This window comes from Moschus berezovskii, chromosome 12, assembly GCF_049115385.1.
Source record: "Moschus berezovskii isolate FMDL1 chromosome 12, NW_MosBer_1.0, whole genome shotgun sequence".
Classification (NCBI taxonomy): domain Eukaryota; kingdom Metazoa; phylum Chordata; class Mammalia; order Artiodactyla; family Moschidae; genus Moschus; species Moschus berezovskii.
The window spans coordinates 13,150,438-13,177,782 of record NC_142471.1 but is presented as its reverse complement, the minus strand read 5'-3'; the positions used below and the strand labels follow the sequence as shown (position 1 = coordinate 13,177,782).

Below are 27,345 nucleotides of genomic sequence, written 5' to 3'. Positions count from 1 at the left end.
CGGATGAGGTGGCCAAAGTAAATAAGACACTTATAAAGTTAGATAAGATCTAAGCCCCTTTCCTAATGAAGTCACTGGGAGCAACTACTTATCGGGATTTCAGGTGAGGCCAAGGAGCTTTTTCCTCTAGCTAACTAAAAATCCTTTTCATCCTGCTGAAGTGGTTCTGTTTATACTGGAGTTGGGCCTGGATAAAATGAGACAGCCAGCCTCAGTCTTGAGGAGGGGCGTTTAAGGATAGGGACATAAAGGTGGCAGCAAATCAGATGGTCAAGTCTGTCTGATGCTGGCAGCCCGTCATCTCCCAATCTGTCCCTGGCCCACTGTGAGTCCAGCCAGAGAAGCCAAGTCTACCAGGCTGTGAGCCCCATGAAGGGATTGCTTTGATAATTAGGAACCCTAAGATCTTAGGAAAGCTGATAGCCGAAGAATTGATGCTTTTGAACTGTGGTGTTGGAGAAGATTCTTGAGAGTCCCTTGGACTGTGAGGAGATCCAACCAGTCCATTCTAATGGAGATCAGTCCTAGGTGTTCATTGGAAGGACTGATGCTGAAGCTGAAACTCCAATACTTTGGCCACCTCATGCAATGAGTTGACTCACTGGAAAAGACTCTGATGCTGGGAGGGATTGGGGGCAGGAGGAGAAGGGGATGACAGAGGATGAGATGGCTGGATGGCATCACCAACTCAATGGACATGAGTTTGAGTGAACTCCGGGGTCACCGACTCGATGGACATGAGTTTGAGTGAACTCTGGGAGTTGGTGATGGACAGGGAGGCCTGGAGTCCTGTGATTCATGGGGTTGCAAAGAGTCGGACACGACTGAGCGACTGAACTGAACTGAACTGAACTGAAGATCTTAGGAAAGTGAAAAAAAACGAAGTGTTAGTTCTTCAGTTGTGTCCAACTGTTTGTGACCCCATGGTCTGTAGAACACCAAGCTCATCTGAACATAGATTTCTACAGGCAGGAATACTGGAGAGGGTTGCCATTCCCTTCTCTGGGGAATCTTCCCAACCCAGGGATTGAACCTGGGTCTCCTGCACTGAAGAAAGAGTCTTTAACATCTGAGTCACCAGGGAGGATCTTAGGAAGCTCATGCCTATCCCTCCCCATGTGTGAGTAGTTTTCTTTTCACCTCTTGGAGTGAGCACTCCACACACACACACAGGTACACAGTGAATATAATAAAGCCTATGGGGTGGGATCAGAAGAGGGACAGATATGAGGAAGGTAATAAGAATATACAGGGGTTGCAAGCACTGTCTGCCTGAGACACGGACTCCCACATTTTCCAGGACTCATCCCACCTATGTCTGAGGACAGCCCTAGAAGTCCATGCAGGCATCATCCCCCGTGTGCAGGTGGGGACATGGACAGGCCTTGAGAGACACGAGGACTCATCCAGGAGAGAGAACAGGTAGGAATCGGGAGGTGAGTCTGGACCCAGGTCTGTCTCCTCAGAGCTGCACACAGAGCCTGCCCGGGAGCTGTGTGGAGGGCTGTGCAGTGAAACTGTGGGAGACTCGGGGCTGCGTGGATGCGGGATGAGCGGTCAGTATCCCGAGGGCTATGTGCAGAGGTGTCAACTGTCAATCCAAGGAAGGGGCCCCCAGGAAGTGAAGTCACTTCCTTGATGGCAGACCCTAACAGAACTTGGAACCCTGTAACCAGGCACCCACCTTCTAGCAACAGCCCCACAGCCAGTTGGCTCACTTGGCTGGAGAGACTTCATCCAGAAGGATGTTCTCCAGCTGTGTCTCGACTGACCAGGGCTTCTGCTTCAGGAAACCCTGGAGGGAGAGGTTTTTTAGATGTTTCAGGCGGCTCAGGGCTCAACCCGGATGCCTCTGGTCCTTTACCAGGAGATCAACTAAGGTAACAGCAGGCAACTGACAGCTGGCCACATCAGGCCTAGCCACCACTGGGAGCCCTCCCCGGGCAGCACCAGCTGCCTTCATCTCCATGTTGGGGGAAGGGGGACTTGAGGGGAGGCTCCCCCTCTGGGCAGGAACAGGTTGGTGGGCATGTGGGGACCTGGTGGTCCTGTCACGGTCACACCTGAGGACAGGCTGGCAGTGGGGAAACAGGGTCCCTGAGGTGATCTTCTCTGTGCCAGCGTGGATCCAAGGCCCCTCAGGTGGTCGGGTGTCTGCATGCTCGGTGGAGGTCTGTGCAGAGAGTGCTGGGTGTGTGTCTGGAGGGGAGATATCTCGTCTGGGGTTCGGAGAAGCACCACAGACACCTGGCTGGTGCCCTGAGACTCTCTGCCTGGCTGCCGGGCACTGTGTTCACAGGGCTCCTCACGGGACTGCAGACAGGAGCCGGTCCACGGAGCTCCCTGCTCCATCTCCCCGCACGACGGGCAGGAGCCCCACACCAGCAACAGAGCCCAGGGCGGGCACAAGGTGAGTGCCAGCTGGGAGGTGACCCTACACCCAGGAAGTTCCGGGTCCCAGACCGCCCTGGCCCTCCCTGGGTCCCTCCTAGGGTCCTGCTTCCAAAGAATATTGGGAAAGTCAATTCTGCAACATGCCCTGGCGGCCTAGGCCCTGACTTGTCCAGATGCAAAACCACTGTTCCCCTACATGTGGGAATCTCAGAAAGAAAATGTGAAGGGATTTCACTTTGTATTCCCCCAGGAGCCTTTCCTCCTGTTTCTAGAGTGTGTCCTTTATAAACTCCATCCCCAGGTATCCGTGTGGCCCTGAGCATCCTGCATTCTCTCACCCCAGGATCAGCCCCTCTCACCCCAGTTCTCATCCCCAGAATGGGATGCTGTGGTAACCACCACAGGGATGATGCACTTAGCACAAGGGGAGCTGTCCATACAAACTGCCCCAAGACGCTGACACACAGAACCAAGGCCCAGTGCCAGGTCACTCGTGATGCCAGGACGTTTATTCTGCGGACGGCACTCCTGCCCCTCCTCCTGCCATGAGTCCTGGTGGCTCGGGGACTCAGTCTGAGCTCCAGCCCCTGACTTCCTGGAGTCGTTGGTGCTGCCTCTGACTCGTGTCTGTGCTGTGTTCCACCCCAGGGGGAAACTGTGTCCACAGGGGACAGGAACGAGACCTGCAGGCTGTGGAGCATCAAGAAACGCAGACTGGAGATGTTGGTGGGCAACCTGGTGCCTGCCTGCCTGGGCAGTGACCCCTCCTACCTCCCCACATTCCTGGGCACCTACAGGGCCTTTGGCACCCCCCAGCAGGTGTTGGACCTTCTCTTCACCAGGTGAGAACCTGCCCTCCCCCACTGGGGACTTGCGGGAGACTCGGTCAGCTTCCAGCTGTGAGTCGTGGAAACGTCTCTCAACTTCTCTGAGCCCCAGTTGGCCTCCTCTGCACAGGAGGGGGAAGGGAGGAGCAGCCCCCAGGGTGACTGTGGGGACTACTTGGGTGCATCCTCGAAAGTGCTTTCTGGAAAGCTGGACCCCTGGAAAGGCTGTGGTTATTCTGAGTCGTCTCGCTCCTCCTCCCCTCGAGGAAGCCTCTGTCAAGGTTATCTCTGTGCCTTTGACTTGGGCCCAAAGCGTTTTCCCAATTCCAAGGTGAGACGTGAGAGGTGCCCTGTCCTGGGTGATTGAGAGCAAGTGGCCCTGGGAGTGATCAGTGGTGCCCCAGGCCCTCGGATGGGGCTGTTTGAGCTCATTAGTTCTTGAAATATAGAGGAAGGTGCACGAGGTACAGGCACTTTTCTAGAAACAAGTATCATGTAGTGCATCAAGCAGACAGCAGTCCTGCCCCACAGGGCTTCAGTTCTCCCAGGGTAGGGGTCGAGTTAGGGGGGAAAGCCCTGTCACACTAGCCATCACATCTGGGCATGTCTCCAGTACGGTCCATGACACGCCTTCTTGGCCTCCTGTAGGTACGGATGCATCCTCCCTTACTGCGATGAGGATGGTGGACCCCTGCACCAGCTGAAAATGTGAGTGGATTGTGACTCAAGGGGTAGCGACTCCCTTTGCCAGGAACTGCCTGGAGTAATGGGGTTGCTGGAGGGGCAGGGCTGGCAGAATCCTGGATCCCACTTAGCTTCTGGTTCCTACTGGGGGCCAAGGTCTGGGGGGCTTCTCACAGAAAATAGGAAAGGAGGCCAAGAGAGCTGTGGAGGGGTCTGGGGTGCTGTGAGCAGCATCTGGGAGGTCAGAGGTCAGAGTCCACCCTGTGAGAGTCTACACCGGGCCCCTGTCCATCCCAGTCCTGCCTCTACCCCTAATCCTGGGACCCAGAACACAAAGTGTGGACAGCATCCTGCTCACTGTCTGGTGGCTCCTCAGCGGGGGTGCTCAGCTGGAGCTCAGGGGACCCACTGACACTCAGGGGACAGATGAGCCCTCACTGGTAAAGGATAAGTGTCAGTGGAGGGAGGAATCTCAGGGCCGTCCCTACTGGACAAGGCAGCCTGTAGATGTAGGAGGTAAATCTGAGCTGTTAGGAGGCCCGCAGGAAGCCTGGGCAGATGAGAGTCTCTGTGTGCCCTTCTCGGCTGATACTCCTGGGACGCGTACATGTTCCCAATATGCAGTGACCAGAGTAGACGCCCTGCCTGCCCACGCAGTGGTGACACCACGGGGAGGGGCAGGGAGAGGGACAGTGCGCTGTGTCAGGCTGCCCTCAGGAAGTGGACAGATGGTCACACCATGGATCAAGGGCTGTCACTTGAACAGGCTTGTTCGCGGCCTGCCCCCCTCCCCCGAGTCCAGGCCTCCTCTGCCTGGTCTGCCAGGTGAGATTGACCGCGGAGGAGAACTGACCTCTGGGTGGGCACGGGCAGAAGGCGCAGAGGCCCAGGTCCCCGCAGGGCGGCCCTGGAGTGCAGTCGGCGGGAAGGACAAGTCTCTGACTCTGCTGCCCACGTGACTCCCCCCAGGGCCATGGCCTCCATCCTGGGCACCTGGCTGCACCTTTACCCTGAGGATTTCCAGCAGGCCCCAGACTTTGCCTGCCTGAAGATGCTCCTCGCTTACCTAGAGCTCAACATGCCCGACTCGGACCTGGAGCAGCGAGCCCGCCATCTCCTGGCGCAGCTGGAGACCCTGGAGCCCACTGAGGCAGAGGGGCATGGTGAGGAGGACTGGGGGCGCGTGAGGAGGACGGGGCGGATAAGGAAGCGAGGGGGCTGGGCCACAGAGAGCAGAGTTTCCTGAGGCTGGAACTGGGCCAGGAGCATTGAGGAGGCTCAGATCCCTCTTCCCCTGGACTGCAGCCTGGGAGGACTTCCTGGGGGTAGGTGGCTTCTTGGATTGAGATGTCAGGGCTAAGTAGCAAGTCGCTTCCTGTCTTTGGGATCCATGGACCAGCATTCTTACTGACAGTGATTTCTCTTCTGGGAGATACAGCACCCGCTGGAGAAGAAGCTCTGGAAACATCATCAGTCCTGGAGCCAACAGCACCCCTACTACCTGCCGCAGCTCCACAGTCAGAGCAAGCTCAAAGCCCAGCCCCCATGCAAGTTCAAGGTCTGCATCACGTAAACACGCCAGCTCCAAACACAGAGCCGCAGCCTGCTCATGCGGAGGCTCTCACTTAAGCTCGGAAGCGAGGAAAAGGACCTCCAGGCTCCACTTCTAGATCCAGAGAACGAGCAAGAAACAGCTCTCTTCCCCTTTCAGAGCCTGAACCACCCGGAAATCCTGTCCCAGCGCTGCTTCTACAGCCTCAGTCCCCAGGCTTAAGCCAACCTTGGCCAGGGCTCTGCCTTGGCTCTGGAGCTCCTCCATGCTTTGCAATCAGCTGTGGCTCCGGTGTTATCAGCTGTGGCTCTAGAGACCCCAGCAGACCCAGCTTTGCGAGCAGCTCAGGCACTGGAGCCAGTTCTTCCCCTAACACCCCTGGAGCTGCTCCCAGATCGTCAGCGAGCCTCTCCTTCCCAGGCGGATGGTGTGCTGCCCCCGAGCAAGCACCAGCCCTGGAGCCTGTCTCTCCACCCCAATAATTCCCTCTCTTAATATGTATTTGTATTTTTTATTACATGTACAAACTTATTTTTTCTATGAGATAAAGTAAAGGTAGATAGAAACTGAATTCTTTGACTTTTTTAACTGTCCGTGTGAGCGGCATGGAGAACATTCACTAGGTTACATGACCCCATCTATTGTCTATTCCAGAGCATCTGCGTCCTATTTGACGCCGATAATCCTGCAGTCTGGGAAGGCCCTGCACTCGACTCTCCCCTCATCTGCTGATGGACGTTAGGGCTATTTTCACCTGTGGCTCATGTGCATAGTGCTGCCCTGAAGTCTTGTCTGCAGGCTTGTGACGTTCTGCGTTTCCTTCCTTCGGGTTGATGCAGGAGCGGAATGTGGGCATTCACCGATTCCTGTCTAGTTGCTTTTGTGAGGACCTGCGGCGGGAGTGTCCATTAGTGTTTCCGTTTCCACTTCTTCATCTGTGTTGCAGTGTCCTCTCTGCCACACATCCCCCCGCCTGGTCCCTCACTCTGGGGAAGAAGTCTCTGAGGAGGCCCTTGTGCCCTGCCCCTGATTGAAGCAGCTCGTGTCTCAGCTGAGGCCACAGCCTCAATCCCCTGGGAGAAACCGGCAGAGGCCTCGGGCTGAGTCATGGTCCCTTCCTAATCCAAAGACAGTGTGAGATCCAGGCTGTGGTCATCGCCTTGCTTCTTTTTCATTTGTCTCCCCCCAGATCCACTCCTCCTTTGACCTCATGCCCTACTGTCACTTCTGATGTTAGTGTGAGTGTCGTGTATGTTTGTTGGACACCCAGAGACATCTAATCCGGATGAGTGGGGTGTTCTGGGGTTGTTGGCTCTCTAATTCCCAAAGCCAAGCTGGTGTGTGTGGTGCAGCCCTAGCCTAGGATGGCCTGAGGCTCTGCCCCTTCCCTGGGGCCCTGCTTTTTCCCACTCCTATCAGGGCCTCAGTTTTCCAAATGGACAGTGAAGGATTAAGCAAGGCACTCTCAAAGCCTGAACACAGTCTGCCCAGCCTGCCACGTCTCTGGGTGGTTTACAGCTGGGTGACAGAAGCAACCCTGGGCCTCCTCAGAGTTGGAAGGCACCCCCCAATGGCTCTGTGGGCCTCTCTTTGCTGCAGTGAGGAAGAGGGTTCAGACTCCCTTAACTTCATGCCCTGAAGGATAAGGAACATTTCCTCAAGAAGGGCTGAGGCGCTGTGAGTGACAGAAGATGACTTGGATGTGGGCCACGTGCTAGAATGTGATCTGCAGAACAGACGGGCCATCTTTACCCACGCTCCCTGTGCGAGGAGATCTCTCTGAAACGGGGACTGTGACGTTAAAGTTCACACTGTGTTTTAACGCTGAAGTAATATTTTCCTTGATAGTAGATATTGTAGGTTAGAGCACAACTGAAATAATAATGTTTGGGTCAGGGAGACAGTCCCGTTATAGAAGCGGATCAGGCAGAGAGTGGGCCAGGGCTTCGGCAAACACAGAGTAAGTTGCCTGTGGTCTACGAGGAAATCGACTGACTGGCCCCCACAGTTGTCATGACCCAGGGTTCCACAGGTGTAATTACCACAGGAGCTTGTGTGGCAAGCCCCAGACACCTTCAGTCCTGATTGCCTTGAGAGTCCCATCCCTAGGGCCTCGGCCTCAGTGAGCAGCCTTCTCGAGTGTGGACATCTGCAGGCTGGGCATGCAGCCGGTGGCGAATTAGATGCCTGAGAGCAATTCTCGTGGGTGTCCCTGCTTTCCACAGTGACAGCAAGGCTGTTCCTTTCCACCTGGGTCCCTGTGGGTATTTTTCTCCAGCTGTTTCAGAGTGGATCTGAGAACTTGCTGGAATTGCTGGAATCTGAATTGCTGGAACTTCAGTCTTTCCTGCTCTTTTTCTGCCTCTTCTCCTCTTCCTCCCTGCCATAATAAAGTGTCTGAACCAGTCACAACAGTTTATCTAAGACTGATTTGGTCCATGCGTCTGTTTTAGTAGCTTACTGCGGATATCTGGAGCCGACTGAGTGAGAAGCCTATCTATTGAGATCATTCCTGCCTCTGCGCTTTTGGGATCAATCTCAGGGAATCTGCGAAAGGCTTCTGTGGACCGTCTAGGAGTTTACCTGGAGCTTCCTTCTCTCCGTGTTCTCTGTTTGCCGCATTGGCATCACTTAACGTCTTCCTGCCTAATCGCTTGAGTCCTGACACAGTGACTCGGATCCCATCTTCCTGTATCCGTGTTGGAATCCCAGCGGGACTAGGGTGGGGGCGGGCTGATTCCTAGTAGGGAAGCCGGCTAGGCCACCCTGCCCCTCTCCTGCTGATTCCTTTCATCCCCATAGGCAATCTCTCCCCCAGGTTGCCTGCTGGGCCATGGGCTGCCACCTGCCTAGATGGAGGAACTCAGCCGTGCTCACCTCATAGGTTACTTATAAATCTCAAAATATTCATGCTGAGAAGAAGCAGCCAGATACAGAACTATGTCATTTCTGAAGAAAGCAGATTAGTGCTTGCCCAGGTATGAGTGGGAGGCATGGGTGACCAGGGGCATGAAGCAAGCTTGGGGAGCAGTCTGTACATCTTTATCTTAATTCAGCTGATGCTTTTCTGAGTATATACATAGGCCTGGCGTGCTGCGGTTCATGGGGTCGCAAAGCGTCGGACACTACTGAGTGACTGAACTGAACTGAACTGAACTAAGTATGTGATAGCATTCTTCTAAGGAGCAAGCATCTTTTAACTTCATGGCTTCGGTCACTGGAGCCCAAGAAAATAAAATCTGCCACTGTGTGCACTTTTCCCCCATCTATTTGCTATGAATTGATGGGACTAGATGTCATGATCTTTGTTTTTGAATGTTGAGTTTTAGGCCAATTTTTTTCACTCTCCTCTTTCATCTTCATCAAGAGGCTCTTTAGTTCCTCTTCATTTTTTGCACACTAGAGTGGTATTATCTGAATATTTGAGGTTGTTGATATACAACCTTATATCAACAGTATGAGGCAATCTTGATTCCAGGTTGTGATTCATCCAGCCTAACATTTCATAGTATGTACTCTGCATAGAAGTTAAATAAGCAAGGTGACAATATATAGCTTTGATGTACTCCTTTCCCAATCTGGAATCAGTCACTTGTTCCGTGTGTGGTTCCAACTGTTGTTTCTTGAGCCGCATGCAAGTTTCTCAGGGGGCCGGTAAGGTGGTCTGGTATTCCCATCTCTTTAAGAATTTTCTACAGATTTTGTGATCCACACAGTCAAAGGTTTTAGCGTAGTTATTGAAGCAAATGTTTTTCTGGAATCCTCTTGCTTTCTCTATGATCCAATGAATGTTAGCAATTTGATCTCTGGTTCCTCTGCCTTTTCTAAACCCAGTTTGTACATGTGGAAGCTCTCAGTTCATGTACTGCTGAAGCCTAGCTTGAGGGATTTTGAGCATAACCTTGCTAGCGTGTGAAATGAGCACAATTGTATGGTAATATGAACAACATTCTTTGGCATTGCTTTTCTTTGGAATTCGAATGAAACTGAACTTATCCAGTCCTGTGGCCACAGCTGAGTTTTCCAAACTTGCTGACATATTAAGCTATCTTTTAGGATTTTAAATAACTCAGCTAGAATTCCATCACTTCCACTAACTTTGTTCATAGTAATGCTTCCTAAGGCCGACTTGACTTTACACTCCAGGATGTCTGACCCTAAGTGCGTGACCACACGGTCACGGTTATCTGGGTCATCAAGACCTTTCTTGTATAGTTCTGTTTATTCTTGCCACCTCTTCTTAATATTTTCTGCTTCTATTAGGTCCTTACTGTATCTGTCCTTTATTGTGCCCATCCTTGCATGAAATGTTCCCTTGATATCTTCAGCTTTCTTTTTTAAAAATTAATTTATTTTAATTTGAGGCTAATTACAATTTTGCAGTGGTTTTTGCCATACATTGACATGAATCAGCCGTGGGTGTACATGTGTTCCCCCTCCTGAACCCCCCTCCCACCTCCCTCCCCATCCCATCCGTCAGGGTCGTCCCAGTGCACCAGCCCTGATCTCGTTTTCTTGAAGAGATCTCTAGCCTTTCCCATTCTGTTGTTTTCCTCTATTCCTTTACATTGTTCATTTAAGAAGGGCTTCTTGTCTCTCCTTGCTGTTCTCGCGAACTCTGCGTTCAGCTGAGTATATCTTTCCCTTCCTCCCCTGCCTTTCACTTCTCTTCTTCCTCAGCTATTTGTAAGGCCTCCTCAGACAAGCATTTTGCCTTCTTGCACTTCTTTTTCTTTGGGAGGATTTTGGTCACTGCCTCCTGTGCAATGTGATGAACCTCCACCCACAGATCTTTAGGCATTCTATCAGGGATTTAGTTGACAAGGCAATAATTACATGGGCAAATAAAGCACAACATGACTGTATCTTAATGGATTGTTTTCCTTGAACAGTTAATATTACACTCAAGGCATAAAGCAAATATATTTTTCTTTGAAGTGAGCATGCTTGCTGAATGTTACCCTTTCTCTGATGATACTCTGAAAGACACAGCAAGAGAAACAGAAGTAAATTAAGTCATGTTATAATTCTGTATATATTCTGTACGATAATTTTGAAAAATGCTATCATACTATCGTAGAATAATTTGAAGAAACTTAGTGTGAATGTTGGCTTTTCCGATTTCTCATGCTTAGATGAAATTCAGTAGATGGTGTTCTAATCTTAATAAGTGCCTTGTACAAGAATTGTTATATTGTACCTGTTACCAAACAAGGGTCTTTTAGGAAAATCAAAAGTTGTATGGTCATACCTCAAAAAGCTAGTAAATAGTTATTTTTCTCAACAAAGATCTTTATCTGAAGTCAAAACACAGAAAAATTATTGAAGTCCTAGTTCTTCAAGAGTAGTACTTAAGTAGAACCATCTAGACCATGGAGGCCTTCAATCAATAAGGCCTAATTCTCTCCTTGAGCCCGTGTGTGAAACACTGATAGTTGATGGTACTTTGTGTCATAAAGTCTGGGATAAAACTAACTTACTTTTAATTAAACTGTTAAGATTGTATTTCATGTGTGAGGGGAAGCATCTAAGCTTTCCTGGTAACAATTTTAGGATTCTTCTCTGTAGGACCTTTGATAGGGAAGGGAGGTAGTGGGTAGCTCAAGCCATATTCAGTTTACCTTTTTGTCCTCTTTCTGGTTAATAAGATGTTTATACTCCTCTTGAGTCCGTCAGTTTAGTCGCTCAGTTATGTCCGACTCTTTACGGCCCCATCAATCCCATGGACTGCAGCATGCCAGGCCTCCCTGTCCATCACCAACTGCTGGAACTTGTTCAGACTCATGTTCATTGAGTTGGTGATGCCATCCAACCGTCTCATCCTCTGTCGTCCCCTTTACCTCCTGTCTTCAATCTTTCCCAGCATCAGGATCTTTTCCAATGAGTCAGTTCTTCACATCAGGTGGCCAAAGTATTGGAGTTTCAGCATCAGTCCTTCCAGTGAATATTCAGGACTGATTTCCTTTAGGATGGACTGGTGTGATCTTGCAGCCCAAGGGACTCTCAAGAGTCTTCTCCAGCACCACAGTTGAGAAGCATCAATTCTTCAGTGCTCAGCTTTCTTTATGGTTCAGCTCTCACATCCATACATGACTACTGAAAAATCCTCTTAGTGAGCAGTTAAGAAAACCTAGAAAGAGTCAGGATGGCCGAGCGGTCTAAGAAAACCTAGAAAGGGAGTTCTAGTTCTGAATAATTCACCCTCGATTCGTTTTTGACACCAACCATCCCCCTGGGTTTGAACATTGCAGCAGGTGGTTTTTGAAGCTCTTCACCTTAAGAAAAATCATGCCTTGGCTGGTATAAACCAGAGAGAGAAATAACATTTCTAGGGCTTAATACAAATCGTTGAGTGAACACTAATGCAAAATCAGACCTAAAAATTCTACCTGTAGAATTTGACTACTTAACATATATACATTATCTCCAAACATTATATTTTTTTAATTCAAAAGGATGGAGGCCTAATTTTTAACTATTTTATTGAGGCATAATTCCTGGCTGTGCAATTCACCAATTTTTCTTGTAAGCATCAGCATCTTCCAGGATATTCAGAGTGGTACAGCCATCATCATAATCCACTTTAGAGCCTGTCATCATCCACAAAACACACCTTTCACTCATAGCAGTCAATTCTCACTACCGTCCAACCTCTCACTCCTAATCGTGGACACAATGAGTCTACTTTCTGTCACTGTAGGTTTGCCTGTTCCGTAGTGGAGAACTTGTCTACTCCATAAATGGAATTAAACAATGTGTGGTGTTCTTGCATGACTTCTCTCACTTACCGTAAGTTTGTAAACCCTAACGGTGAATCTTACAGAATTCGGTTTGCTGTAACTGTGAGACTGTGAAGGTGGCAAGTGTGAAGATTGACTGCTTTTGCCCAGGATGCCACAGAGCCCTGCAGCGTTCCTGCCATTCCTCAGAAGACCACCAGAGGGTGGTGTGTAGCTGCTTCTGACAAGCACACTGTCCCATTCAAAAGTGGTCCTTTCCAAGTTCAGTCAGTTCAGTCGCGCAGTCATGTCTGCCTCTTTGTGACTCCGTGGACTGCAGCACACCAGGCCTCCCTGTCCATCACCGACTCCCGGAGCCTCCTCAAACCCATGCCCATAGAGTGGGTGATACCATCCAACCATCTCATCCTCTGTCGTCCCCTTCTGCCTTCAATCTTTTCCAGCATCAGGGTCTTTTCCAGTGACCCAGTTCTTTGCATCAGGTGACCAAAGCATTCCAATGAATACTCAGGACTGATTTCCTTTAGGATGGACTTTAGGATGGACTGGCTGGATCTCCTTGCAGTCCAAGGGACTCTCAAGAGTCTTCTCCAACACCACAGTTCAAAAGCATCAATTTTTCTGCGCTCAGCTTTCTCTATAGTCCAAGTCTCACATCCATACATGACTACTGGAAAAACCATAGCTCTGATTAGATGGACCTTTGGCAGCAAAGTACTGTCTCTGCTTTTTAATATGCTGTCTAGGTTGGTTATAGCTTTTCTTCCAAGGAGCAAGCGTCTTTTAATTTCATGGCTGCAGTCACCATCTGCAGTGATTTTGGAGCCCAAGAAAATAAAGTCTGTCACTGTTTCCATTGTTTCCCCATCTATTTGCCATGAAGTGATGGGACCAGATGCCCTGATCTTAGCTTTTTGAATGTCAAGTTTTAAGCCACCTTTTTCACTCTCCTCTTTCACTTTCATCAAGAGGCTCTTCAGTTCCTCTTTGCTTTCTGCCATAAGGGTGGTGTCATCTGCATATCTGAAGTTATTGACATTTCTCCTGTCAGTCTTGATTCCAGGTGAAAACATTTCCAAGTTAGCCTTCATCAAAACATGTTTTATAAACTTGGGGGATTTCTTTAAGGTATTTTTGCTTGATTTTGCCTTCAATCTCATTTGGAAGCTAATTAAAACCGCATCTAGTGATAAGTTGAATAACTGACTGAAAGTTGTTTCTTGTGATACATACAAGCATTCAATTTTATGTGTCAACCCCTTATCTCTGTCCACCTTTGTCCCTTCCTCTCTATGTCTATACACAGCTATTTATATGTATATTATATTTCACAATCTATATAGTTTATTAGGTATATTTTTCAATCACATTGCCTGTTTTTTGTGATTTGGATATTTGGGCATGACAAGGATCTGTTTCCTTGAAAATTATGTTTCTAATTGTGGAAGAAAGGAGAAAAGATGTCACAGAAGTTGAGTAGAAATGTCAAAGTTCTCAGTTTGATTGGATGTATCTGTAGACAACTACCAGAATATTTTAGCATACATGTACTATCTAGCTCTTCCCACTGAGAGGACCTAGAAACAATGATTTAACCAGAAGTAATGATTCCCAGCATCCCAATGTTCCATATTTAATATTTATTGCCATTTTCCAATAAAAGAAACCAAAGCTTATTGGAGAAATGACTGACTCTTGTGCCGAGCAGGAGATTCACAAGAGAAACATGAAGCATCTTGCGAAACCAGATACCAGGAAGCATTCAGAGTACAAGGGTCACATCAAAAGTACTTGAAGAGATTTCAGGTGGTGAAAGATGGGGCAATTTCAGTTCAGTTCAGTTCAGTCACTCAGTCGTGTCCGACTCTTTGCAACCCCATGAATCGCAGCACTCCAGGCCTCCCTGACCATCACCAACTCCCAGAGTTCAACCAAACTCATGGGCATTCAGTCGGTGATGTCATCCAACCATCTCATCCTCTGTCGTCCCCTTCTCCTCCTGCCTTCGATCTTTCCCAGCATCACGGTCTTTTCAAATGAGTCAGCTCTTCGCATCAGGTGGCCAAAATATCGGCGTTTCAGCTTCAACATCAGTGCTTCCAATGAACACCCAGGACTGATCTCCTTTAGGATGGACTGGTTGGATCTCCTCACAGTCCAAGGGACTCTGAAGAATCTTCTCCAACACAGTTCAAAAGCATCAATTTTCAGTGCTCAGCTTTCTTTATAGCCCAACTCTCACATCCATACCTGACTACTGGAAAAACCATAGCTTTGAATAGACAGACCTTTGTTGACAAAGTAATGTCTCTGCTTTTTAATATGCTGTCTAGTTTGGTCATAACATTCCTTCTACGGAGTGTCTTTAATTTCATGGCTGCAGTCACCATTTGCAGTGATTTTGGAGCCCAGAAAAATAAAGTCAGACAGTTTCAACTGTTTCCCCATCTATTTGCCATGAACTGATGGGCCCAGATGCCATGATCATAGTTTTCTGAATGGTCAGGTTTAAGCCAACTTTTTCACTCTCCTCTTTCACTTTCATCAAGAGGCTCTTTAGTTCTTCTTCACTTTCTGCCATAAGGGTGGTGTCATCTGCATATCTGAGGTGATTGATATTTCTCCCAGCTATCTTGATTCCAGCTTGTGCTTCATCCAGCCCAGCGTGTCTCATGATGTAATCTGCCTATAAATTAAAGAAGCAGGGTGACAATATACAGCCTTGACATACTCCTTTCCCAATTTGGAATGAGTCTGTTGCTCCATGTCCAGTTCAAACTGTTGAATCCCGCATACGGATTTCTCAGGAGGCAGATCAGGTGGGCTGGTATCCCCATCTCAAAGAATTTTCCACAATTAGTTGTGATCCACACAGTCGAAGGCTTTAGAGTAGTCAATAAAGCAGAAGTAGATTTTTTTACTGGAACTCTCTTGCTTTTTCCATGATCCAGTGGATATTGGCAATCTGATCTTTGATTCCTCTGGCTTTTCTAAATCCAGTTTGAACATCTGGAAGCTCACGGTTCACATACTGTTGAAGCCTGGCTTGGAGAATTTGGCGCATTACTTTGCTAGCGTGTGAGATGAGTGCAATTGTGCATTAGTTTTAGCATTCTTTGCCATTGCCTTTCTTTGGGACAGGAATCAAAACTGACCTTTTCCTGTCCTGTGGCCACTGCTGAGTTTTCCAAATTTGCTGGCATGTTGAGTGCAGCACTTTCACAGTCTCATCTTTTAGGATTTGTGATAGTTCCACTGGAATTCTGTCACATCTGTCACATATCTTCATAGTGGAATTCTGTCACATTTCTTCATAGTGATGTTTCCTAAGGCCCACTTGACTTCGCATCCCAAGATGTCTGGCTCTAGGTGAGTGATCACACCATCTGCTCTAGGTGACTGATCACACCATGTGCCATTAGGGCGGTGTTATCTGCGTATCTGAGGTTACTGATATTTCTCCCAGCAATCTTGATTCCAGCTTGTGCCTCATCCAGCCCAGCACTTTTCATGATGTACTGTGCCTAGAAGTTAAATAAGCAGGGTGACAATATACAGCCTTGATGTTCTCCTTTCCCAATTTTGACCCAGTTTGTAGTTCCATGCCCGGTTCTGACAGTTGCTTTTTGACCTGTACACGGTTTCTGCAGGAGGCAGGTAAGGTTTCCTGCTATTCCCATCTCTTGAAGAAGTTTCCACAGTTTGTTATGATCCACAGAGTCAAAGGCTTTGTTCTGTGTAGTCAATGAAGCAGAAGTAGATGTTTCTCTGGAATTACCTGTTTTTCTATGATCCAATGGATGTTGGCAATTTGATCTCTTGTTTCTCTGCCTTTTCGAAATCCAGCTTCTTCATCTGGAATTTCTTGGTTCATTTACTGTTGACCTAGCTTGAAGACTTTTGAGCGTTAACTGGCTAGCCTGTGAAGTGAGCACGATTATGTGGTAGGTTGTGGGTGTTCATTGGAAGGACTGATGCTAAAGCTGAAACTCCAATATTTTGGCCACCTCATGCAACAAGTTAACTCACTGGAAAAGACTCTGATGCTAGGAAGGATTGGGGGCGGGAGGAGAAGGGGACGACAGAGAATGAGATGGCTGGATGGCATCACCAACTCGATGGACACGAGTTTGAGTGAACTCTTGGAGTTGGTGATGGACAGGGAGGCCTGGCGTGCTGTGATTCACGGGGTCGCAAAGAGTCGGACATGACTGAGTGACTGAACTGAACTGAACTGATATGGTAGATTGAAGATTCTTTTGTGGGATTGGAATGAAAACAGAAATTTTCCAGCCCTGTGGCTACTGCTGAGTTTTCCAAATTTGCTGGCACATTGAGCACAGCACTTTCACAGCATCATCTTAAATAACTCAGTGGAGGGTACTATCCCCTCCACAAGCTTTATTTGGTAATGCTTCCTCAGACCCACTTGACTTCATACTCAGGATGTCTGGCTCTAGGTGAGTGACCACCCCATCGTAGTTGTCCAGGTCATTAATCCCTTTTTTTGTATAATTCTTCTGTGTATTCTTTCCTCTTCTTAATAGCTTCTGCTTCTGTTAGGTCCATAGCATATCTGTCCTTTATTGCACCTATCTTTGCATGAAATGTTCCCTTAGTATCTCTAATTATCTTGAAGATCTCAGGTCTTTCCCATTCTATTGCTTTCCTCTATTTCTTTGCATTTTTCACTTAAGGTTTCTTATCCCCCTTTGCTATTTTTTGGAACTCTGATTTAAGATGGGTATATCTTTCCTTTTCTCATTTGTGTTTTGTTTCTCTTGATTTCTGAGGTATTTGTAAGGCCTTCTCTGACTTATAACTTATACCCATTTCTCAGTGAGGTTACTTTTGTGTGATTCTTTGCTTTTGAATTGTGTGTGTGTTTATATATTTTGGTTATGAACCCTTATTAGACAGGAGAATTGCCAACATTTTCTCCATTTCATACTTCATTTTTCATTTTAGTGATGGTTCCCATGCAGAGGATTTTGAGTTTGTTATAGTCTCACTTGTTTACTTTTCCTTTCACTTCCTTTGCTTTTGGAATTACATCCAAAATTCATTGCCAAGACTGATGTACAGAATCGTGGTACCACTTTTTTTCTAGGAGCTTTATGGTTTCAGTTCTTCTATTCAAGGTTTTAATCCATTAGAAATTAGAAAGCCTTAGATCCTAGAAATCTCTTACCATGTCTCCCTATTTGGGGGCAGTGTTCCTCTGGCCTCTAGAGAGTGAGCACAGATACACACACACATACACCCCCACAAGCAAAGTGCATATGAAAAGGACTCTGGGGTGGGATCAGAAGAGGGACAGATATGAGGAAGGTAATAAGAATATACAGGGGTTGCAAGCACTGTCTGCCTGAGACACGGACTCCCACATTTTCCAGGACTCATCCCACCTATGTCTGAGGACAGCCCTAGAAGTCCATGCAGGCATCATCCCCCGTGTGCAGGTGGGGACACGGACAGGCCTTGAGAGACACAAGGACTCATCCAGGAGAGAGAACAGGTAGGAATCGGGAGGTGAGTCTGGACCCAGGTCTGTCTCCTCAGAGCTGCACACAGAGCCTGCCCGGGAGATGTGTGGAGGGCTGTGCGGTGAAACTGTGGGAGACTCGGGGCTGCGTGGATGCGGGATGAGCGGTCAGTATCCCGAGGGCTATGTGCAGAGGTATCAACTGTCAATCCAAGGAAGGGGTCCCCAGGAAGTGAAGTCACTTCCTTGATGGCAGACCCTAACAGAACTCGGAACCCTGTAACCAGGCACCCACCTTCTAGCAACAGCCCCACAGCCAGTTGGCTCACTTGGCTGGAGAGACTTCATCCAGAAGGATGTTCTCCAGCTGTGTCTCGACTGACCAGGGCTTCTGCTTCCGGAAACCCTGGAGGGAGAGGTTTTTCAGATGTTTCAGGCGGTTCAGCGCTCAGCCTGGATGCCTCTGGTCCTTTAGCAGGAGGTCACCTAAGGTAACCCCAGGCAACCTAGAGCTGGCCACATCAGGCCTCGCCACCACTGGGAGCCCTCCCCGGGCAGCACCAGCTGCCCTCATCTCCATGAGGGGAAGGGGGACTGAGGGGAGGATCCCCCTCTGGGCAGGAACAGGTTGGTGGGCATGTTGGGACCTGGTGGTCCTGTCACGATCATACCTGAGAACAGGCTGGCAGTGGGGAAACAGGGTCCCTGAGGTGCTCTTCTCTGTGCCAGCGTGGATCCAAGGCCCCTCAGGTGGTCGGGTGTCTGCATCCTCGGTGGAGGTCTGTGCAGAGAGTGCTGGGTGTGTGTCTGGAGGGGAGATATCTCGTCTGGGGGTCAGAGAAGCACCACAGACAGCTGCCCGGTGTCCTGAGACTCTCTGCCTGGCTGCCGGGCACTGTGTTCACAGGGCTCCTCACGGGACTGCAGACAGGAGCAGGACCATGGAGCTCCCTGCTCCATCTCCCCGCACGACGGGCAGGAGCCCCACACCAGCAACAGAGCCCAGGGTGGGCACAGGGTGAGTGCCAGCTGGGAGGTGACCCTACACCCAGGAAGTTCTGGGTCCCAGAGCCGCCCTGGCCCTCCCTGGGTCCCTCCTAGGGTCCTGCTTCCAAAGTAGCCTGGGACTGTCAGCTCTGCCACGCGCCCTAGCGGCCCAGGCCCTGACGTGTCCAGAGGCAAAACCACTGTTCCCCTACCTGTGTGAATCTCAGAAAGAAAATGTGAAGGGATTTCACTTTGTATTCCCCCAGGAGCCTTTCCTCCTGTTTCTAGAGTGTGTCCTTTACAAACTCCATCCCCAGGTATCCGTGTGGCCCTGAGCATCCTGCATTCTCTCACCCCAGGATCAGCCCCTCTCACCCCAGTTCTCATCCCCAGAATAGGATGCTGTGGGAACCACCACAGGGATGATGCACTTAGCACCAGGGGAGCTGTCCATACAAACTGCCCCGAGACGCTGACACACGTAGCCATGGCCCTGAGCCAGGTCACTCGTGATGCCAGGACTTTTATTCTGTGGACGGCATTCCTGCCCCTCCTCCTGCCATGAGTCCTGGAGGCTCGGGGACTCAGTCTGAGCTCCAGCCCCTGCCTTCCTGGAGTTGTTGGTGCCGCTTCTGACTCGTGTCTGTGCTGTGTTCCACCCCAGGGGGAGACTGTGTCCACAGGGGCCAGGAACGAGACCTGCAAGCTGTGGAGCATCCAGAAATGCAGACTGGAGATGTTGGTGGGCAACCTGGTGCCTGCCTGCCTGGGCATTGACCCTGCCTACCTCCCCACATTCCTGGACACCTACAGGGCTTTTGGCACCCCCCAGCAGGTGCTGGACCTTCTCTTCACGAGGTGAGACCCTCCCCTCCCCCACTGGGGACTTGCGGGGGACTCAGTCAGGTTCCAGCTGTGAGTCCTGGGAATGTCTCCCCACCTCTCTTGGCCCCAGTTTGCCCTCTCTGCACAGGAGGGGAAAGGGAGGAGCAGCTCCCAGGGTGACTGTGGGGAATAAGTGGGTGCATCCTCGAAAGTGCTTTCTGGGATCCTGGACCCCTGGAAAGGCTTTGGTTGTGCTGAGTCGTCACGTTCGTCCTCCCCTCGAGGAAGCCTCTGTCAAGGTTGTCTCTGGGCTTTTGACTTTGTCCCATATCGTTTTCCCAATTGCTAGGTGAGGTTTGAGAGATGCCCTATCCTGGGTGAGTGAGAGCAGGGGTCCCTGGGAGAGGTCAGTGGTGCCCCAGGCATTCCGATGCGGCTGGTTGGGCTCATTGGTTCTTGAAATATAGAGGAAGGCGCACGAGGTGCAGGCCCTTTTCTAGGAAGAAGCATCACGTAACGCAGGGAGCACAGAGCAGTCCTGCCCCCCAGGGCTTCGGTTCTCCGGGGCTGGGATGGGGGCAGGGAGGGGAAACCTGTCACACTAGCCATCACATCCGGGAGTGTCTCCAGTACCGTCCATGTGACGCCTTCCTGGCCTCCTGTAGGTACGGATGCGTCCTCCCTTACTGCGATGAGGATGGTGGACCCCTGCACCAGCTGAAAATGTGAGTGGATTGTGATTCAAGAGGGACTGAGTCCCTTCCCCTGAGAACTGTCAGGAGGAATGGGGTTGCTGGATGGGCAGGGCTGGCAGAATCCTGGATCGCACATAGCTTCTGGTGCCTAGTGGGGGCCAAGGCCCCGGGGGTTTCTCCTGGAAAGGCGGAAAGGAGTCCAAGAGAGCTGTGGAGGGGTCTGGGGTGCTGTGAGCAGCATCTGGGAGCTCAGAGGTCAGAGTGAGCCCTATGAGTGTCCACACCCATCCCCTGTCCATCCCAGTCCAGCATCTACGCCCGATCCTGGGACCCAGAACACAAAGTGTGGAGAGCATCCTGCTCACTGTCTGGCGGAACCTCAGTGGGGGTGCTCAGCTGGTGCTCAGGGGACTTAGTGACCCTCAGTGGACAGCTGAGTCCTCGCTGGAGAGGATGAGCGTCAGTGGCAGGAGTAGACGCAAGCCCGTCCCTAGCGGACAAGGCAGCCTGTAGATATAGGAGGTAAATGTGAGGTGTTAGGAAGCACACGGGAAGCCTGGGCAGATGACAGAGTCTCTGTGTGCCCTCTTGGGCCAGATCCTCCCGGGACCCCTACGTTTTCCTGAGATGCATTACCCAGAGCAGCCACCCTGCCTGCCCACGCAGTGGTGACACCAGGGGGAGGGGCAGGGAGAGGGACAGTGTGCTGTGTCAGGCTTCCCTCAGGAAGCGGACAGATGGTCACACCATGGATCAAGGGCTGTCACTTGAACAGGCTTGTTCGCGGCCTGCCCCCCCCGCCCCCGACTCCAGGCCTCCTCTGTCTGGTCTGCCAGGTGAGATTGACCGCGGAGGAGAACTGACCTCTGGATGGGCACGGGCAGAAGGCGCAGAGGCCCAGGTCCCCGCAGGGCGGCCCTGGAGTGCAGTGTAGTGGGAAGGACAAGTCTCTGACTCTGTTGCCCACGTGACTCCCCCCAGGGCCATGGCCTCCATCCTGGGCACCTGGCTGCACCTTTACCCTGAGGATTTCCAGCAGGCCCCAGACTTTCCCTGCCTGAAGATGCTCCTCGCTTACCTAGAGCTCAACATGCCCGACTCGGACCTGGAGCAGCGAGCCCGCCATCTCCTGGCGCACCTGGAGACTCTGGAGCTCACTGAGGCAGAGGGGCATGGTGAGGAGGACTCGGGGTGGCTGAGGAAAACAGGGGCGAATTAGGAAGGGAGGGGGCTGAGCCACACAGAGCAGAGCCTTCTAAGGCTGCAACTAGGCCAGGAACAATGAGGAGGCTCAGATCACTCTTCCCCTGGACTCCATCCTGTGAGGACTTCCTTGGGGTAGGTGTCTTCTTGGATTGAGATGTCAGGGCTAAGTAGCGAGTCTCTTCCTGTCTTTGGGATCCACGGACAAGCAGTCTTACTGACAGTGATTTCTCTTCTCGGAGATACAGCACCCGCTGGAGAAGAAGCTCTGGAAACAGCACCAGGCCTAGAGCCAACAGCACCCCTACTACCTGCCACAGCTCCACAGTCAGAGCAAGCTCAAAGCCCAGATCCCATTCAACTTCAAGGTCTGCGTCAAGTAAACTCACCAACTCCAAACACAGAGCCGCAGCCTGCTCATGCCGAGGCTCTCTCTTAAGCTCGGAAGCAAGGAAAGGTACCTCCAGGCTCCACTTCTAGATTCAGAGAAAGTGCAAGAAACAAAACTCTTCCTCCTTCAGAGCCTGAATCACCCGCAAATCCTGTCCCAGCGCTGCTTCTACAGCCTCAGTCCCCAGGCTTAAGCCAACTTCGGCCAGGGCTCTGCCTTGGCTCTGGAGATCCTTGGTGCTTTGGATCAGCTATGGCTCCGGTGTTATCCAGCTGTGGCTCGAGAGACCCCAGCAGACCCAGCTTTGCGAGCAGCTCAGGCTCTGGAGCCGGTTCTTCCCCTAACACCCCTGGAGCTGCTCCCAGATCGTCAGCGAGCCTCGCCTTCTCAGGCGGATGGTGTGCTGCCCCCGAGCGAGCACCAGCCCTGGAGCCTGTCTCTCCACCCCGATAATTCCCTCTCTTAATATGTATTTGTATTTTTTATTCCATGTACAAACTTATTTTTTCTATAAGATAAAGTAAAGGTAGATAGAAATTGAATTCTTTGAATTTTTAACTGTCCGTGTGAGCGGCATGGAGAACATTCACTAGATTATATGACCCCATCTATTGTCTATTCCAGAGCATCTGCGTCCTCTTTGACGCCGATAATCCTGCAGTCTGGGAAGGCCCTGCACTCGACTCTCCCCTCATCTGCCGATGGACGTAGGGCTATTTTCACCTGTGGCTCATGTGCATAGTGCTGCCCTGAACACTGTGTGCAGGCTTGTGACGTTCTGCGTTTCCTTCTTTCGGGTTGATGTGGAGTGGAATGCGGGCATCCTTCGATTCCTGTCTAGTTGCTTTTGTGAGGACCTGCGGCGGGAGTGTCCATTAGTGTTTCCGTTTCCACTTCTTCATCTGTGTTGCAGTGTCCTCTCTGCCACACATCCCCCCGCCTGGTCCCTCACTCTGGGGAAGAAGTCTCTGAGGAGGCCCTTGTGCCCTGCCCCTGATTGAAGCAGCTCGTGTCTCAGGTGAGTCCACAGCCTCAATCCCCTGGGAGATACCGGCAGAGGCCTCGGGCTGAGTCATGGTCCGTTCCTGCTCCAAAGACAGTGTGAGATCCAGGCTGTGGTCATCGCCTTGCTTCTTTTTCATTTGTCTCCATCCCAGATCCATTCTTCCTTTGACCGCTTGCTCTACTGTCACTTCTGAGGTTAGTGTGAGTGTTGTGTATATTTGTGTGGACACCCAGAGACATCTAATCCGGATGAGTGGGGATGTTCTGGGGTTCTTGGCTCTCTAATTCCCAAAGCCAAGCTGGTGTGTGTGTGTTGCAGCCCTACCCTAGGATGGCCTGGGACTCTGCCCCTGCCCCGGGCCCTGGATTTTCCCACTCCTATCAGGGCCTCAGTTTTCTAAATGGACAGTGAGGGATTAAGCAAGGCCTGCACACAGTCTGCCAGCCTGCCACGTCTCTGGGTGGTTTACGGCTGGGTGACAGAAGCAACCCCAGGCCTCCTCAGAGTTGGAAGGCACCCCCCAATGGCTCTGTGGGCCTCTCTTTGCTGTGGTGAGGAAGAGGGTTCACACTCACTTAACTTCGTGCCCTGAAGGATAAGGAACGTTTGCTCAAGAAGGGCTGAGGCGCTGTGAGTGACAGAAGATGACTTGGACGTAGACCGCGTGCTAGAATGTGATCTGCAGAACAGACGGGCCATCTTTACCCACGCGCCCTACACGAGGAGTTCTCTCTGAAAAGGGGACTGTCACGTTAAATTTTGTACTGTGTTTTAACGCAGAAGTAGTATTTTCCTTGATAGTAGATACTGTAGTTTAGAGCACAACTTAAATAATAACGTTGGGTCAGGCAGACAGTCCCGTTATAGAAGCGGATCAGGCCGAGAGTTGGCCAGGGCTTTGGCAAACACAGAGTAAGTTGCCTGTGGTCTACGCGGAAATTGACTGATTGGCCCCCACAGTTGTCATGACCCATTTTCCAGAAGTGGAATTACCTCAGGAGGTTGTGTGGGAAGCCGCAGGCACCTTCAGAGACCCATCCCTAAGGCCTAGGCCTCAGAGAGCAGCCTTCTCGAGTGTGGATGTCTGCAGACTGGGCATGCAGCCGGTGGCGGCTTAGATGTCCGAGAGCAATTCTCGTGGGTGTCCCCACTTTCCACAGTGACAGCAGGGCTGTTCCTTTCCACTTGGGTCCCTGTGGGCGTTTTTCTCCAGCCGTTTCAGAGTGGATCTGAGAGCCATTGCTGTGACTTCAGTCTTTCCCGGTCTTTGCTGCCTCTTCTCCTCTTGCTCCCTGCCATAATAAAGTGTCTGAACCAGTCGCAACAGGTTATCTAAGACGGATTTGGTCCATGCGTCTGTTTTAGTAGCTTACTGCGGACATCTGGAGCCGACTGAGTGAGAAGTCTCTTTTGAGATCATTCCTGCCTCTGCGCTCTCGGGATCGATCTCAGGGAATCTGCGAAAGGCTTCTGTGGACCGTCTAGCAGTTTACCTGGAGCTTCCTTCTCTCCCTGTTCTCTGTTTGCCGCCTTGGCATCGTTTCACGTCTCGTGCCCACTCGCTTGAGTCCTGACACAGTGACTCGGATCCCATCTTCCTGTAGCCGTGTTGGAATCCCAGTGGGACTCGGGTGGGGGTGGGCTGATTCCTAGTAGGGAAGCCGGCTAGGCCACCCTGCCCCTATCCTGCTGATTCCTTACCAAGCCATTCATCCCCATAGGCAATCTCTCCCCCGGGTCCCACTGCTGGGAGATGGGCTGCCACCTGCCTAGATGGAGGAACTCACCCGCGCTCACCTCATAGATTACTTATAAATCTCAAAATATTCATGCTGAGGAGAAGCAGCCAGATACAGAACTATGAAATTTCTGAAGAAAATGGATTAGTGGTTGCATGGGGATGGGTGGGAGGTGTGGCTGACCAGGGGCATGAATCAAGCTTGGGGAGCCGCCTGAATGTCTCTATCTTAATTTGGCTGATGCCTTTCTGCGTATATACATGTGTCAAAACTGACTGAACTGCTCACGTTAGACGTGTGGGTGTTTCTTTGAACATCATCTGTACGTCCATGAAGCTGTGAATAAAGCAGCAGAGAGTGAAGGTTATGAAGCATAGATTCCCCAGGCAGTGCTGACAGAGAAGGGCCTGGTTCCATGAAAATTCCACACACCGAGCCCCCATGCCGGCTGTCCACAAAGCACCAGGGGAGTTGTGCTTCTAGCAAGGGTGCCAGGAATTCTCATTCTCTGGAAGTGGGAGACCTTGGTATGAAATGGGTGATAACTGAACAAGCCTTCCCTCCTCTTGACCAAACCATTATCAGGCCAAGTCTTTGATTTTCAAATGTTTCATACAGTCCATGATGGGTACCGACTATGTAACCTGGGTTTATCATGAGTCTCTGTGAAGGAAACTTCTCAGCACCCAGCGTCTTAGGTCAGTGGATTAATTGGCAGTAAGCTAAGTAGATGGATATGATGGCTCCTCCATATAATCCGTGTTCCTGCAATTATCCAATCAAGGCCCAAAACACAGTGAAAGCAAAAAAAGAAAAAAAATAAGCTATGCTTAGCCGTTCCTCTTAAATGTAGTTGCCGATCTCCATGGGGAAGAGGAGATTTTCATACCTGGTAAGGCATGTGATCATTTAAAAACCTTTCCATGATATTAGTAGTTGAAGGAGAAGGCAATGGCAACCCACTCCAGTACTCTTGCCTGGAAAATCCCATGGACGGAGCCTGGTAGGCTGCAGTCCATGGGGTCGCAAAGAGTCGGACATGACTGAGGGAGTGACTTACCTGAGTGCAGCCCTTTCACAGCATCATCTCAAATAACCCAGTGGAGGGTACTATCCCCTCCATAAGCTTGATCTGTCGTAATGCTTCCTAGGACCCACTTGACTTCATACTAAAAATTGTCTGGCTATAGGTGAGTGACCACCCCATCGTAGATGTCCAGGCCATTAATACCTTTTTTTTTGCATAATTTGTTGTGTATTCTTGCCTCTTCTTAATAGCTTCTGCTCTCGTTGGTCCATAGCAAATCTGTCCTTTATTGTGTCTATCTTTGCAGGAAATGTTCCCTTAGTATCTCTAATCACCTTGAAGAGATCTCAGGTCTTTCCCATTCCATTGCTTTCCTCTATTTCTTTGCATTTTTCGCTTGAGGTTTCTTATCTCTCTTTGCTATTTTTTGGAACTCTGATTTAAGATCTTTCCTTTTCTCATTTGTGTTTTGTTTCTCTTGATTTCTGAGGAATTTGTAAGGCCTTCTCAGACAAATCAGAACTCACACCCTTTTCTCAGTGAGGTTACTTTTGTATGCTTCTTTGCTTTTGAATTGTGTGCGTTTTTATATATGTTGGAGATGAACCCTCATTAGACATGAGAATTGCCAATCTTTTCTCCATTTCAACTTCATTTTTCATTTTATTGATGGTTCCCTTGCAGAAGCTTTACCATGTTCACTTTTCCTTTCGCTTCTTTCACTTTTTGAATGACATTCAAACCTCATGACAAGACTGAGGTTACAGAATCATGGTGACACTTATCTTCTACGAGTTTATGGTTCCAGTTCTTCCTTTCAAGGTTTTAATTCATGAGAAATTAGAAGTCTTAGTGTCTAGTAATCTCTTACCATGCCGCCCTATTTGGGGGCAGTGTTCCTCTGGCTTCTAGAGAGTGAGCACTGACACACACACACACACACACACACACCCTAGCACAGTGAATATAAAAGGACTCTGGGGTGGAATCAGAAGAGGGACAGATATGAGGAAGGTAATAAGAATATACAGGGGTTGCAAGCACTGTCTGCCTGAGACACGGACTCCCACATCTTCCAGGACTCATCCCACCTAAGTCTGAGGACATCCCTAGCAGTCATTGCGGGCCTCTTCCCCCGTGTGCAGGTGGGGACACGGACAGGCCTTGAGAGACACGAGGACTCATCCAGGAGAGAGAACAGGTAGGAATCGGGAGGTGAGTCTGGACCCAGGTCTGTCTCCTCAGAGCTGCACACAGAGCCTGCCCGGGAGCTGTGTGGAGGGCTGTGCGGTGAAACTGTGGGAGACTCGGGGCTGCGTGTATGCGGGATGAGCAGTCAGTATCCCGAGGGCTATGTGCAGAGGTGTCAACTGTCAATCCAAGGAAGGGGCCCCCAGGAAGTGAAGTCACTTCCTTGATGGCAGACCCTAACAGAACTTGGAATCCTGTAACCAGGCACCCACCTTCTAGGAACAGCATCAAAGCCAGTTGGGGCTCACTTGGCTGGAGAGACTTCATCCAGAAGGATGTTCTCCTGCTGTGTCTTGACTGACCAGGGCTTCTGCTTCTGGAAACCCTGGAGGGAGAGGTTTTTCAGATGTTTCAGGCGGTTCAGGGCTCAACCCAGATCCCTCTGGTCCTCTACCAGGAGATCACCTAAGGTAACAACAGGCAACCTAGAGCTGGCCACACCAGGCCTGGACGACACTGGGAGCCCTCCCCGGGCAGCACCAGCTGCCTTCATCTCCATGTCGGGGGAAGGGGGACTTGAGGGGAGGCTCCCCCTCTGA

At 50.3% G+C, this 27,345-nt stretch overlaps 2 protein-coding genes across 2 annotated transcripts; both read left to right on the top strand.

The window, feature by feature from the left end:
- Window positions 1-3,064: 3,064 nt before the first annotated feature.
- Window positions 3,065-5,938, top strand: LOC129555093 (ral guanine nucleotide dissociation stimulator-like). The gene is made up of 4 exons (XM_055424263.2): window positions 3,065-3,236; window positions 3,870-3,929; window positions 4,875-5,068; window positions 5,344-5,938. Exons 1-4 carry the CDS (start codon window positions 3,115-3,117, stop codon window positions 5,532-5,534), a joined length of 567 nt encoding a protein of 188 aa, XP_055280238.2. The 5' UTR covers window positions 3,065-3,114; the 3' UTR covers window positions 5,535-5,938.
- A 12,100-nt stretch (window positions 5,939-18,038) lies between these two features.
- LOC148775937 (uncharacterized) lies at window positions 18,039-27,345 on the top strand. Its single transcript, XM_088842515.1, has 10 exons — window positions 18,039-18,173; window positions 18,590-18,700; window positions 19,334-19,527; window positions 20,160-20,219; window positions 21,171-21,364; window positions 21,641-21,760; window positions 22,056-22,181; window positions 26,635-26,700; window positions 26,801-26,918; window positions 27,204-27,345. Exons 1-10 carry the CDS (start codon window positions 18,039-18,041, stop codon window positions 27,343-27,345), a joined length of 1,266 nt encoding a protein of 421 aa, XP_088698641.1.

Bases quoted from the DNA above. Each gene is read 5' to 3' on its own strand.
- LOC129555093 (XM_055424263.2), top strand. From the start codon at position 3,115: ATGTTGGTGGGCAACCTGGTGCCTGCCTGCCTGGGCAGTGACCCCTCC. The intron at 3,930-4,874 runs GTGAGTGGATTG...GACTCCCCCCAG, and splicing joins CCCCTGCACCAGCTGAAAAT to GGCCATGGCCTCCATCCTGG. The intron at 5,069-5,343 runs GTGAGGAGGACT...TGGGAGATACAG, and splicing joins CACTGAGGCAGAGGGGCATG to CACCCGCTGGAGAAGAAGCT.
- LOC148775937 (XM_088842515.1), top strand. From the start codon at position 18,039: ATGTTCTCCAGCTGTGTCTCGACTGACCAGGGCTTCTGCTTCCGGAAA. The intron at 18,701-19,333 runs GTGAGTGCCAGC...GTTCCACCCCAG, and splicing joins GAGCCCAGGGTGGGCACAGG to GGGGAGACTGTGTCCACAGG. The intron at 26,919-27,203 runs GTGTCAACTGTC...GTCCTCTACCAG, and splicing joins CCCGAGGGCTATGTGCAGAG to GAGATCACCTAAGGTAACAA.